Source organism: Ambystoma mexicanum, chromosome 3q, assembly GCF_040938575.1.
Source record: "Ambystoma mexicanum isolate Mex_15411 chromosome 3q, UKY_AmexF1_1, whole genome shotgun sequence".
In the NCBI taxonomy this organism is placed as follows: Eukaryota; Metazoa; Chordata; class Amphibia; order Caudata; family Ambystomatidae; genus Ambystoma; species Ambystoma mexicanum.
This window is the reverse complement of record NC_090926.1, coordinates 327107324-327122816: the sequence shown is the minus strand read 5'-3', so window position 1 is coordinate 327122816 and position 15493 is coordinate 327107324. Positions and strand designations below refer to the sequence as shown.

The 15493-nt window shown below is 45.2% G+C and overlaps 1 protein-coding gene across 1 annotated transcript in view; it reads right to left on the bottom strand.

Moving 5' to 3' along the window:
- The window catches only part of LOC138582539 (matrix metalloproteinase-21-like), a 205475-nt gene that overhangs the window by 21598 nt on the left and 168384 nt on the right, over window positions 1-15493 (bottom strand). The window contains exon 4 of the mRNA XM_069653910.1: window positions 10815-10954. Coding sequence (XP_069510011.1) covers window positions 10815-10954 — 140 coding nt within the window. The remainder of the gene's footprint in view (window positions 1-10814; window positions 10955-15493) is intronic.

Genomic DNA, 15493 nt, shown 5'->3' with positions numbered 1-15493 from the left:
TGTAAAACACACACTAGAAAAATATCTGCTGTTACAAGCCAATCTTGGACACATACGGCTTGATTCATGGAATATTTGCACGGTTCAAAGTGACTTTGCACTGCTGAAAAGTGACTTTGCACTGCTGACACAAACCCTGATTCATGGAACTGTGTAAAGTGTATTTTTGCAGTGCAAAGTCCTTTTGTACTACAAAAATGACTTTGTACTGACTTTGCACTGACTTTGTAATGCAAAAATACACTTTTTCAGCAGTGCAAAGTCACTTTGAACTGTGCAGAAAATTAGAGAGACCGGTAACAAAACGTTTTACAAAGAAAAAGAGCTACACAGTCCCTCTGCAGCAGTTCACTGTAAGGGGATGTGTGCTACACCAAAACATAGGAATCTTGCAAAGGGGACAGTGGCCCTCATTACGACCCAGGCGGTAAGTTACCGCCTGGGTCGTACCCTTACCACCATGGCGTAAACCACGTTTACGCCATGGTGGTTGGCGGATTTACCGCCCCATTCCAAGGCGAGTGGGGCGGTAAATCCCCATTTCCCATTTTACCCTTCCCCATTCCCATTTTCGCCCCATAGGGCATAATGGGAATGGGGAAAGGCGATAATTACGGCACCGTAAATTACGATGCCGTAATTATCGCCAAGGTCCCTTTGCGGCATGGATTTTAACGGCTGCAAAAAAGCAGCCGTTAAAAGCCATCCCGCAAAGGGAACCTTGTAATCAGGCGTTAAGGGTCAGCGCCGTTTACGGCGCCATAAACCCCTTAACGCCTGAGTCAGAATGAGGGCCAGTGTCCCCCTACACTGGTAGCAATATGGGCTGACCTGTGCCCCCAAAAGAGATGAGCTGTGCAAGGAAAGGAAAGCAGCAGGGTTTTTCTTACCTCCAAAAGGCAGGGCAGGGTTCAATTCCTAGCCAAACGTTGGGGGATCCATTGATATCAATGGGGGCAAAGCTACAAAAAGAACATCCTTCCTACCAAAGTATGCAATATCCTCATGTCAAACCACCACCACCCATTCCAGCGTGGTTGATGCAGATGACTAAATAGAAATGCCCATTTTGTCAGCAATACTTTTCTCAGTGCTGGTAACAACCTGCAAATTGACCTTTTATCCACTCTGAAACAATGAGGCATTTTTCATATGGGCACATCCCACCCTGTACATGGAAGTAAGCCTCTTGCCATTATAGGCATGCACATCTGTTCCCTGTCTATGCTTACAGAACAGAAGCGTTTCTATAGTCTTCTCCTAGACATTGATATTGCCATTGAACTAGAAGATTAGATCCTTGGCTATGGCATTGCATCAGACTATCACTAAATGATAAGTTCAGGTAAAGTGGGGGGTTTGCAACTTTCAGCTTGTTATGTCCGGCGACCAGTTTGCATACTTCCTGGTGGGCAGTGTCGCATATGAGAGGAAAACGGAGGTCAAAGAACCCCACCTCCGATTAGTACAGTAGACATTGAATCTTCATCAAGGAAATGCGCCACAGTATAAGTAAAGTTTGATCGCTGTTTATTTTTGAACAAAACAATGAGTGCTCCCTGATAGGTGGGATTTATCCCGTAATACTTAAGGCAACATAAAATGAGACTGAATACCAAATATATTCGTATCACGACATTAATGCCCTTGATTTGAAAAAGGCACCAATTTGCCGAAACACGTGTCATCAAAGGGCCTCTCCAAAGGGAGCACTCGTTGTTTTGTTCAAAAATAAACAGCGTTCAAACTTTACTTATGCTGTGGCGCATTTCATTGATGAGGATTCAATTTCTTTTTACTTTTTACAACTCAACATTTTATTAGCATATTTAAGAAATTACTAAATGATGAAGCGACTTCCCTTCCGGATTGTGTAGGAGAATAACAAGTTGCTCTAACACCGGAGCCCTCTTTTCTGTTTTTTTAAGTTTGTCACTAAGGGCCCTGTTGGTGGTTGGTTTTGAGTAGTATGATACAGTCCGCACCCACTAACATTGAGTCATTGGATTGGGCGATTATCATGAAGCACTTCGGGCTACATTGCTAAACTGGGACGCACAAGAAGGCTTCACGTTATTGATATGGGAGCCCATTGGTTTCAAAATGTGCACTTCAGTCGGGTGTTCCGATTCCATTCGTGTTCGTCACGCTCACTTCTCTAGATTACAGAGTGACCCCCATCCAATGTTCTAAACTATGTTCTTGTAGATCCTCTGACGTCTAGGTTTCTCTATTTCTCTTAACTCTTCCCCCCAAATAACCATCATTTCGGATACATCTTCAAAAGGCTTTGCTAAAGCACCATCGCTCACAACACACGAGTCGTCCCGAGTACGCAACTCAGAGTTAATTTCTGGAAATCAACACATCACTCTTTAACAAGAGTTCTATGGATAAGTAAATGGAATTATCAGTGTTGAGGCACCTAATCATTCAAGATACACAATTTACTTCATGCATAAGTGCCTTACAAATGCACAATAAATACATAAATAAATGATCATCCAAATATGGGAAAGGAATCTGAGCACAATACAAATGAGAAATCTGTCTTAAAGCAAATGCATGGGCGTGCTTACGTCAGAGGTGACAGCTTCTAAACCACAGAATAGTTTGGCACATTAAGCCGAGGCATCCACCTCTGACTTCAAGAAACGAACACGTACAGCAATGAAAATACAGTGGACTAGTGTTGGCTGAGTGCTGGCCTACACACCATTCTGAGTGGAGATATCAGGGATATTTATAATACATGTGCCGCCAATAGCTTGTGGAACTTGAATCCACTCTCATCTGGGCAAGGTGATGCACATACATCATACAAGATGCATGGATGAGGACAGCAATGATGTCAACAGGGGCTCTGCAAAAGCAGCCAGGATGCCAGCGTACAATGATATGATATGATATTTATATCCCGCTCATACACAAGTGTTTCAGGGCGTGACCAAGCAAAGGGGGGGAACAAGGGAGAACAAAATAAACAACGATCTTACTAGGCCCAGTGACATTAAGAACGGGCAAGTGCATGGAACAGGGAAAAAGGGAGAAAGAGCGTGGAAGGGGGAAAAGTGGAAAGTGCGGAAAAGAGAACAGAATAAATAATAAGTGCAGTAAATAAAGGCAGTGAAAAGTGGTAGTGCAGCCAGCAAGTGGCAAGTGCAAGATTAGTCAGATAGTGTATATCTGATAAGTGCAGAAGAAGTGGGGGACTGTATGGGTACAGATATAGAAACCCAGTGCAATGGAGTGGCACTGAGGACGTGCTGGAGATAGGCAGGGTGAGTAGTTACTGGGCCCGAAGGACAGATGGTGTCCAGGTGCACGGTGCCGAGAGAGAAAAACAGATCAGCAGGGGAGAAGAGGGGCAAAGGTGGACGCAAAGAGGAAGGTCTTGAGGTGCCTCCGGAACTGGAGATGGTTCTTCTCAAGTTTCAGGGTGGCCGGGAAGCTGTTCCAAAGAGAGGCACCAACCGAAGACAGAGATCTGCCCCCAGCTCGTTTCTTTGAAATACAACTGACCCTGAGGGAGTTAGAAGTAGAGGAGCGAAGGGCTCGAGAGGGGAGGTATTTGCAGAGCGATAGTTGAAGGTAAGGAGTGTAGTAAGGAGTGCCTACCTGCCAAGACTTTGAACTTAATCTGATTAATTGAATATGCCTTTAAGTCCCCAGACAACTGTACTCCCAGCCAGAATGATGCCCTAATGAACCACTGAACTCATGCGCATAACAGCTTTGCACACAGCATCCCCTCATGGTGCTGCGTGCTAGAGGAGAGGGTTGTACATGAAACACATGATTTTAAAGCATCTTTATGAAGGCTCAATGTTTGACCTTATTATGAATTGTAAAAGGGAGCATGTTGCAAAGCCAAAGTCTGTGAATTGCAAATTGTCTCCCTTTCTGTAGCCCCTTTGCTTGCCAGAGGAGCTTAAAACATGTGCAGGAGTGCAAAACCACAGTTTTTCATTGAGATAGCTGGGTGCCTTCCCGTGGAGGAATTTGTGGATAAGGTTCGGGCTCTTGAAAATGATCTGGACATTGATGAGAAACCAGCGCAGTGGTTGCGGAGTCAGCGTGAGTTACAGGGCTTCTTCCGGGATATGAATAATGAATTTGTGTTTTGAGCCATTTGAAAAGGGGAAATGTCAGGTCACGACAGAGTGGAAGTACATAGTTGTGTCTGAAGGTGGTGGTGAACATCAATTTTACTAGATGGTCCTTGGGGGATGAAAAGGAGTAGGGGGTGGGATGCCCTGACTACCATAATCAAATAATGGCCATTACAGACTTGGAGACAGATCCCAGGCTTTATTTTTTTGACATTGCCTAGACATTGCCTAGACCCAGATAGGTGGTCGATGTATACATGCTGAGAGGCTGCAGGTGAAGTTGGTATCCAATAACAGGAGTTGCATTTTGCTTCCATTGACTTTCAGGAGGCTCATTGCTGTCTGATAGTCAATAGCGGCAAGGCAGGTTTGCAGGGCTTGGTACTGTTTCTTTTCTTGTTTGTGATGAAGTGGTAGAGTTAGGAGTCAAGAGAATAGGGGAGGGGATTAGGCCCCGGTCCCCGATAGTCTTGAAAGTGGTAGAAGTATATATTAAAGAGTAATGGTGAGAGAGCAGATCCTCCAGGATCCTTGTGAGGATCTACACTGGACTTGGTGGGACAGGGAGAAGCAGGGCCCACATAATTTCTAGCGCAGTTGGAAACATTGGGCGGGCAACTCCCAGCCCACTGCTGCCAACACGCATAATTGTTCCCTCATAGTGCCTGCATATTAAGGCTTAACACTGCAACTCCCACTTGCTATTTTGGGTGATGGATGCAGTAGCCATGGCAGATGTGCGATTTACAGATACCAAACAACATAAAGTGATGGTATAGGGCAAAATTGGAACATGTTTACCATCTATCCACAGAAAACGAGCAAACCTGATTTCCTACTAAATTTATTTGATGGACAAATGCATGGAAAATGATCATTGAACTTTTAAACTTGTCTGTCAAACATTGCAGTAACACCTTTGTGCATAGGTTGACATTCATGAAAGGCACTACTCTTAGGCAGTGTCCTTTTACCTGACCTTTCCCCTGTGTTGGTGCTGCTGGCTGGTGACTGTCCTCTTGTTGCCAACCTACACTAATGTTGTAGTGTTGCTGCATATTGCAGTAGTGGTGGAGCTCCAATGTTATGGGGATGAGTCAGAGGGGTGAAGTGTGGTCATTGTGGTCAGTGGCTGGTTTGTTCTCTCCCTGACCGTTTTGACAACATTTTGAGTGCCCCTGGAAGAACATTTAACAATGCTGAATACCCTGTTCTGGTGGACAGTGTCCCCCCGAGGAGCTTCTACAATCACATTTTAACATCAGTGTACATCACCACAGGATGATACTCCATTTGTTTCTCAGTCCGGTAGTGCCTACAAGAACAGCCCAACTCCGAAACTCCTGGAAATTCTCCTATGAGAAAAAGTACCATCAGCAACCCCAGACACGTTTCTGTCTTGATGGGGCTCATCAATGAGATGTGGCTGCAGTGCTGTGCCTCTCTAACCACACAAAGCAAAATGTCCACTCAGGAGGGTCTACAATCAGAGTTAAAGAAGTCCTCTCTGTGGGGGATGTTGTTCTGTTGAAAGGAATTGCAGATTTTGGTGATTTTGTCGATGCAGAATGGTGAGAGTTTATCACTGAATAGCTGAGATTAATTTGGTGTAGGAAGCAGACAGGTCCGGTTGAATGCCTGGATTTGAACAAACTTACAGGGGTGGTGGCTGACACTAGTGTGTTTGAAGTTGAAGGGGACTTTTGCCACAAAAGTAGCTTTGTGATATTCACCGAGGATAGTCCTGTACTGTTTGGGGGTAGCTTGATGTGTGTGTCTATGCTGACTCAGTTTGTCAGCCCTGTTTGGGAATTAGAGTGAATCATTAAAGGGCTGACTTATTTCTTGCTATTGGATGCACTATAGAGGAGATTGGTGGCATCTTCAGCTTAAAGTATGACGCTTTTGAGAGTGTGTTTTGTGTCATCTGGAGAGTTGCTGTGTTGTAGGGAAGTTGGGAAGAGTGGTAAAAGGAGTTCCTCAAAAATACTGTCCAACATCTGGCAGATGCTTTTTCTGCTTGTCGTTGGTGGTCAGGTAGGGTGATCAAGAAGGAGTTGGCCTGGCGATCAGTCCAGGGAAGTGCTACGCAATCAACAGCCTCAACTGACCAGTCTTCCTAAAGATTAGGCACAGAGTATGGCCACAGAAGTGGGTTGGGCTTTTGACCAGTTAAGTAGACCTGGGAATGTGAGCGTTCAATGCAGAATGTAGCAACAGTTTCTAATAGGTAGTTTTCCCATGCGCTGAAGTCCATGAGCGGGGATGGGGGGGAAGTTTGTGCCTTTCCTTGTTATTTTCTAGATGAAATCAATGTATGCTGTCAGAAGTTGTGATGTGTGTTTAAGTGATCTGTAGCGCAGGAGTATAATTGAATGATTCTTCACGAGGTTTCAGTTTGCGTAGGGTGAACATTTCAGGAAGGGATGTGATTTGTCTATGACAGGCAAACCTTCTTTCTGGATGACATTTTGTCATTATGGAGTAGTTCTCTGGCACTATATCAGCTAAATGACATTGCAGTCTGGGATGAGCCAGGATTCCTCCTTAAGAGACACTCAGGGTTTTGTTGGAAGAGTAAGTCATGAGTTTACTTTTTGTTTCTGACTACTAACTGGAGTTCAGGCAGTATGCCTGATGGTGACATAACTGGCTTGGTGACAAGAACCTGAAAAAAGGCTCCTTCTGTATAGTTGGTAATCCACCATGACACCGTCTCTGACTTGAAAGCACAATGTGAGGAACCAATCCAAACCCAGATTATTAGGTAACACCACACCAAGGGGGGGGGGCGTTCGGGTTGAACTAGCTCCAAGCAACACGTGCAATCACCACCCTAAATTAACGGGATGCGGAACAGACCCAAATTACTAGTAATGGGTGGCAGATCTCACTTTTCAAGTAAAAGCTGATTAGAGGAAGGCAAACGGGTGTATTCTCTGAACTGTCATGGCGGGCGCTCAGTTAACATGTGATAAGGTCTAGAGGGAAATGCCAGGAGGCGGAGAAGAGAGAGAGCCTGTTTCAGGTAAAGAGGAGTCAGAGCAGGAGGGTTTAAAGAGACTGTTAGAAAAAAAGTACTAGGCATACCCATGGTTGAATCAGAACATGCAAAGAGCAGGATGGGGCAAAGGGAGGAACCAATGAGCAGAACCAGGGAACACAGGGACCAGGATTGCAGCCTCACATGCATCAGAGTTATAGAGACACAAATGCTGTGGCATCTGCTGGACTAAAGAAGCATAGGGAAGTTCTGTCTCATGTCCTGTATTCTGGCTCATAGCAAGCACAGCATCATGCATGCACCAAACCTGCATAGAGGTCTTTGATGAGTGCGTGATGAAGGAATCATGGTGTCGCACATGCGCCACTCTTCAGTCTCAGCAATGGAGTCCTCTTTGGTCAGCGCTGCAACCTTTCCTGCGCTTGCAAGGCCAAACGCCCGTGCTGGTACAAGCACCAGCAGCTGGGAAAGGAGTAGGGGGTTCAATGGGGTGTAACACTCTGCCATCATTTACACACGACTTATGCTCTCTGCTTACAGGGAATGTCATAGGAAGAAACCACAGGCTAGACATAGGGTATGGACTTAGGAAGCAGGTTCCCACACTCCGCCATATGGACTATATCCTTTCCAGTCCACCAAAAAATAAGGACATCCCAAAAGGAGACGGAGTCACAGATGTCATTAACCTTGCCTTCAAGTTTTCCACACACCACTGTTAGAGCAGGCCGTGGTGCAGAATGTTGGAAAAGCACTGGCAGTAGTGTTTCAAAAGGGGTTTGTGGAAGACTGGATGAATACACAAAGGGTAGGGGAACTGCAGATGAAACGCTGAATGATACAAAAGGAGTAAACAAAATCGAGGAGTCAATTTCTTCAGAATGATACCTGTAGGTAGGTTCATGGATGAAAGCCTGATTGGAGGCTCAAACTGGAGATGTACTAACATGCGTTTCTTTTCTGCCATGACCTTCATAGCTGCTGTAGGTGAATCCAATAAGGTTCTGGCAAGTTGATAGATGGCCTGAATGCGTTCCATCAGAACTTCATTGGCAACTGTAGGAGTTGGCTTAACAGGTCCCATAGGAAACAACTTTGGACTGCCATATGTGCAGAAAAAGGGGCTTATCCCAATGGCTGTATGCAACATATTGTATATCGCTTCTGCCGTGCCCAAATGCCTGCTCCAATCTGATTGTAAATCATTTGTATAGCAACAAAAATACTGTTTGAGGGTCTGGTTTGTATGCTCAGTTTGGCCATTGGTATGAAGGTGGTAGCCTGAGCTGAGGGACCTTTCTACCCCAATGTGGGAAAATAGGGCTGCCCAAAAGCAAGAAGTAAACTGGGTGCCGAGGTCTGATACTATTTTTTTCTGGAAGTCCATGCAACTGGTAGATCTCAGGGAAGAAATCCTCTGTCATACGACTAGCTATAAGAATTACAGGCAATGGGAGGAAATGGGCCAGTTACTATAAAAGTCAACGATCGCTCTGATGCAGGAAGCACTCTGTGAGGGAGGTCAATCTACAATGGAATTGGTGACTGTAGTTTGCCATGGGGAAGGAGGCGTCTCCAATCGTAGAAAAAGGCCAATGGATTGCTTCTATTCAGTTTTCACCTGTGTACATGTCAGGCATGAAGACATATTGGGCCTCATTACGAAAATGGAGGTAACCATGCCACTTTTTGCGGCATGGCTACGCCCATTCTGGGTACCGGGTCCGGGTTCCCTGAATGGGGAAATACCGGGCCATTCCGACCTTGGAGGGCCCGGTATTTCTCCATTCAGGGAACCCGGACCCGGTACATCCCCATTCCCATTTGAGCCCCCATAGGGCTCAATGGGAATGGGGAGCATGCTAACAACGGGCCCTTTAATGACGGGCCCGTTGTTAGCATGCTGGGCCGCTCGCGGGACCCGCTAAGGACGTCTGGTAAAACCAGGTGTCCTTAGCGGGTCCCACGAGCGGACCTCGTAATGAGGCGGTAGGGGGTTAACGGGGCCGGCAGCTCTACCGGCCCTGTTAACCCCCTACCACACTCCTCGTAATGAGGCCCATAGTCTTTGATTTGTGTGGACATTCCAGGCCATGAAAATGGTCTCTGTATCAATTAATATGTCACCCTTACCCCATGCTATACGATCACCATGGAACCCAGAAAAGATCTACAGAGGATGCCGCTGCACAGGTACAAATTATTTTGTGTGAAGAGATACCAGATTTGCCAAGGAGAGTTGTTACCGGTTGGTCGTTGAGGGACACCTTTTTGATTTATTGTAGATACTGCATTACTGTTGAAAGAAAAGGTTTGGTGGGAGAGAGCATGGGGCATGGTTTGATGATTCTCTCGTGGTTTGTTGAGAACACAAGAGGGCAGCAGCCCTTCTGTTTCTAGAACTTGGGAAATGCGTAAGAAAATAATCCTACTGTAGGAAAAAGAAAGCCCATCTGGCTCGTCAGCTATTCCTACATGTCATCATCCATGGGTACTGTAGATTCCACTGATTGATGCCTCAAGTCCTTGAATGCTGTCTTCATGGCAAGCAATTCTTTGTTTGATTACTGAATACTTAAGCTCATAGTTTGTCCCTGTCTTGAATAAATAAGCGAGGGGATTTTTGGGGGGATTTCGTTGTAAGAGGACTTCCCCCGTGGCATAGACAGAGGTGTCTCTCTACACTATATAGGCTTGGTGTTATCCTTGCGCTGAAGAATCCGTGCAGCATTGATAGCTTGAACAGCTTGTTCCACTTTTTAACCCTAACTGAATGCCTGGTTCTTGCTAAGAAATCTTGTGATGTCCATGAACAAACTGGCATAGTTATTTATGAAATTAACAAGAGTGTGGGAGCCCCTTTACTTAGAACAACATGATTCAAATAACCTGTTCTACCAAATTTTCCTCTCAGGGGGAGGGGAGATCTATAACCACATTTTAGCTCACTGCATCCTTCACAGAAAAGAAATATCCATTTGCATATTGGTCTGGTCCCCCCACAAGGGTGGTCCAGGACTGAAAGGACAGGCAATTCTCCTCTGAACAAGAGTTCCATCAGCAACACCAGACACGTATTCTGGCATTGTTGGACCTCCTCAGTGAGGTGAAGCTGAGGCTCATTAAGGCACAGTGAGCAAGGGATCCACGTCTGGATTACCCTTGGTTGCTTACTGTGAAACCACAAGTTTTACAAAATTAACAAGATCGTGGGCGCCCCCGTACTGAGAACAAACATGGTTCAAATAACCTGTTCTGATGGAACTCTTTCCAGAGGAGAATTGACTAGCATTTCTGTGCTGGACTGCCCTTTTAGGTGGGACCAGACTGATATGCAAATAGATATTTCTCCTCTGTGAAGGGTCAGTGAGCACAGTGCTGCCTTTCATCACGGGAGCACAGTGCTGACAGCCATGTGGCTATGTCTGAATAAGAAATACTTTTGCCATGTAAAAGGAAATACACTCTGCTGTACCACCACGCTAGCCAGGGGAAAAGACGCACAGACATTAAAGAGAAAGACATATAACAGCAGTGGATATATTGATTTGAAGTGGTAATTTGTAAGCGTTTTGTTTAGGAAAAGGACAGACAGACAGAAAGACAGACAGGGAGAAAGAAACATAGCGAAAGTGAGAGACAGTGAGGTAGGTAGACCGAAAGAGCTGGCAATGAATGGGGCAAAGCAAAGAACCTACCTTTAGGAGGCTCAACCCACGCTCACTCGCTGGCCCAACAAAATGTTCATCATCATCAAAATGGATATCACCAAGAAACCAGGCATGAGCAAACTGCTGTCCCACCCCATCGAAGGCCTTGGAGCAGCCCAGGTGCTGTCCTGAAAGAAAAAACAAAAAAAACATGAAGGGTTAGGTGCACTGGAGCAGTGTGAGCCTGGCTGGAGGTGCCTGTCTCTTGTGTGTCTCGCTTTAGACAACAGTTACTCATTCCCCATCACTCTAGCCTCTTTTTCCAACTCAGAAAGGTTGCGCCTCATTCATTACTGTTTTCACCATCCCACTTTTCGCATACAACTATATATTGGTACGGCCAGCAGTTACCAGATGTGTGACAGTTCCCAGCACTCCAGCACAATCTCTTATGGCATTAAAGCACAGTTATGTGACAGATGATGGCCCTCTGTCCACAGGGCAGAATGGAGCAACTAGCAATATGGAACAAGGTCATAAGGAACCTCCAGGCACCTACCAACAACAGGACAGAAATAACCTATGACAGCAAGGTCGAGGTGACGTGCATGATATAGGATCCCTGCAAGAAACAGGGCAAATGTGATCATGTAGCAAAAGAGTCAATAACTAACAAGACAGAGGTCAGCACCAGTAACAGGACAAGAGAGAGAAACAGTCAATCCATGGCAGAGAATGGCAAAAGAAAACAAAAAACAACGGGGCCGCCTAAGCCACCATCAACAAGACATAATGGAACCATTAGTAGCAGGTCAGAAGAGGTTCACTAGCAACAGGGCAGAAGGTATCATCTAGGAACAGGACAGTAGTGGTCTGTATTGGGAGTTCCCACATCTCCTTTTCCTATACACTAGCCAACCCAAACCCTCCTTATTACCTTTGCACTTAACCTAATTGTGCCAGACAACCTAATCGTACCAGGTAGCCTAATTGTGCCAGATAGGCTGATCATGCCAGATAGGCTAATTGTGCCAGATCGCCTGATTTCACCAGATAGCCTCATTGTGCCAGGTAACCTGATTGTGTCAGATAGCCTAATTGTGCCAGACAGCCTGATTGTGCCAGATAGCAGCATTTCACATTTAGCCTGTTTGTGCCAGGTAGCCTGATTGTGCCAGGTAGCCTGATTGTGCCTGGTAGCCTGATTTTGCCATATTGCCTAATTGTGCCAGGTAGCCTGTTTGTACTGCGCCAGATAGCATTTCAGTTAGCCTGATTGTGCCAGGTAGCCTGATTGTGCCAGATAGCCAGATTGTGCCAGATAGCCAGATCGTGCCCTATAGCCAAATTGCACCAAACAGCCAGATTGTGCCAGATTACCAAATCGTGCCAGATAGCCGACTTTAACATTTAGCCTGATTGTACCAGATAGTCTAACTGTGCTAGATAGCCTAATTGTGTAAGAGGAACTGATTGATTCAAGATAGTAACACTCAACATTTAGCCTAACTGTGCCAAACAGCAGCATCTCACATTTACACTGACTGTGCCATATAGCCTACTTTTTGCCAGACAAGCCTAATTTGCAAGACTACTGGATTAGCCAAGATAGCAGCATTTCACTTTTGACCTGACTGTGCCAGATAGCCCAATTGTGCCAGGTAGCACTACTGTGCCAGATAGCCTGATTGTGCCAGATAGCCTCATTCCACTTTTAACCTGCTTGTGCTGGATAGCCTCATCCCACAACTAGCAGGATTTCTGCCAGATAACCTGACTGTGCCATATTGCCTGATTTCACCAGATAGCCTAATTGTGCCAGGTAACCTGATTGTGTCAGATAGCCTAATTGTGCCAGACAGCCTGATTGTGCCAGATAGCAGCATTTCACATTTAGCCTGATTGTTCGAGGTAGCCTAATTGTGCCAGGTAGACTAACTGTGCCAGATAGCCTGATTGTGCCGGATAGCAGCATTTCACATTTAGCCTGATTGTGCCAGGTAGCCTGATTGTGCCAGGTAGCCTGATTGTGCCTGGTAGCCTGATTTTGCCATATTGCCTAATTGTGCCAGGTAGCCTGTTTGTACTGCGCCAGATAGCATTTCAGTTAGCCTGATTGTGCCAGGTAGCCTGATTGTGCCAGATAGCCAGATTGTGCCAGACAGCCAGATCGTGCCCTATAGCCAGATTGCACCAAACAGCCAGATTGTGCCCTATAGCCAGATTGCACCAAACAGCCAGATTGTGCCAGATTACCAAATCGTGCCAGATAGCAGACTTTAACATTTAGCCTGATTGTACCAGATAGTCTAACTGTGCTAGATAGCCTAATTGTGTAAGATGAACTGATTGATTCAAGATAGTAACACTCAACATTTAGCCTAACTGTGCCAAACAGCAGCATCTCACATTTACACTGACTGTGCCATATAGCCTACGTTTTGCCAGACAAGCCTAATTTGCAAGACTACTGGATTAGCCCAGATAGCAGCATTTCACTTTTGACCTGACTGTGCCAGATAGCCCATCTGTGCCAGATAGCCCAATTGTGCCAGGTAGTCCTACTGTGCCAGATAGCCTGATTGTGCCAGATAGCCTCATTCCACTTTTAACCTACTTGTGCTGGATAGCCCCATCCCACAACTAGCAGGATTTCTGCCAGATAACCTGACTGTGCCATATTGCCTCATCTCGCATTCAGCCTGATTGTGCCAGAGACTCTATATCAAATTTAGCCTGACCGAGTCCAAGAGCCACAATTGGCATTTAGCCTGAACTGTACTGGGTAGCCCGACTGTGCCTGATAACCATAGTTCAACTACCTAGAAAACTCGAATCTTGGAATGTCACTTTCTCTATAACTACTGTGCTCTGAAACTTGAGCCTCTCCCTACTGTCTAGAAAAAAAAGAAAATAAAGTGAAAGGTCTTGCTCATTGACTACTATATCTAAAACTAGACATACCCTTATAGAGATAACCAGAAACCCCAACAATAAGCTTGAATCCCATCAAGCCTAGGACCTCCCCAGGCCTCCCCTAATAAATCCAACAGTAAGGCAAGGACCCCAGCCTTCCCACCCTCCCCCCAATCACCTGACATACCAAGCCATAAGACCACCCGACGCTAAACTATTACGTCTATAATCACGAACGTAAGGAAGCCAAGAACCGTCACAATCCAACCAGGAAAGCACAGACAACCCAAACGTAACACAACGCCTAAAACAACCTACCACGAAGGAACACAACATGCCCCGAAAACGAAGAGGACCACGCAAAAGACAAGCTGGATTAGGAACAGAACAAACGCCAAAAGAAGAGAAAAATCTTTATATTTAACACCATACCTCGCGACCAACAACTCACTGGAACAAGTCAATTCGACCAACGTTGCGAGGCGGACCAACAAAAAAATGGAGCTGCGCAGAAAAGAACAGCAACACCCAGAAGGAATATGAACAAAATCGACGCCCTCACCCCATTTATCACAAAAACACGAGGACACCTCCTTCAACTACAACAAAATATAGAGGAGGAACCTGAAGAAAATAAGTACCCAATACTTAACCTAGCAGACCTACTCAACGACGACACAGTCATGACTGAACCACCATCACCCAATGAGAGCAACATGGGAACAAACCAATGCAAGACAAACTGCTATTAAAAGACAAACAAAACTAAGCCAAAAAATCCACTGCAACCTAATCAATGCAAGGTCAATGTTAAAACACACCACAGAGATATACAACCTGCTCTGCGAGGACCACATCGACATCCTATTCATCACAGAAATATGGTTGGATGCCCGACAACTTCAAGTGCACAGTTAAACTGAAAAGGAAATAAAGGAGGAGGTCTTGCAATACCTTTCAAGGAACACCTGAAAATAAAAACAGACAAACCACTAAACATCAAAAACTGTGAATCCATAGGCCTTCACTTGGAAGTAAACCCAAAAACAAACATAACATTCATACTGATTTACCGACCACCGACATACGACGCAACTTTCGTTGACAACTTCAAAGAAGCCATCACCAACATAGCCATCCAACATGAACATCTGATAATCCTCTGGGACTTCAAGAAGAAAACGCAAACTCAAATAAATCGCTAATTGAACAACTAAAAGCCATTAAATTGGTCAAAGGAGCAACACACACAGAGGGACATCTAATCGCCACTGCACCGTCAATACAGATACTCTGGAGTGACCACCTCATCATCCTGTTTGTGATCATGCTACCAACCAAAGCAGCCAAGCAGCCCGATAAACTCCCAACTATCACAAAATGAAACTGGAAAGCCGTCAAAGCAAGCAACTTAATATAACAAACTCACAAAAACAACTACCACTAACCTGGACAAAGCTGATCTCGACGGAAAAACAGAGCTACTTCACAAATAGATTGCTGAAAGAATTGAAGGCATCTCCCCTAAAAAACCTTTCACCCCTTCACGAAAGAGACCAATGGCAAAATGGTTTACCCCAATACTCAGCACAATGGAACTGGAATGGAGGAAAGAATACGACCAAACAAAGAGAGCACAATTCCAATGACTGATCCGATCTTACAAAAAAGAAATTCAAAAAGCCAAAAAGAAAAACTACGACAGCAGAATCACCAAATCCGCCCACACCCAAAAAGAATTGTTCAACATCATAAATGAAATGAGGAACAAACCCAGATTCAACAACACCGTGGTACCTTCCCAGAAACTA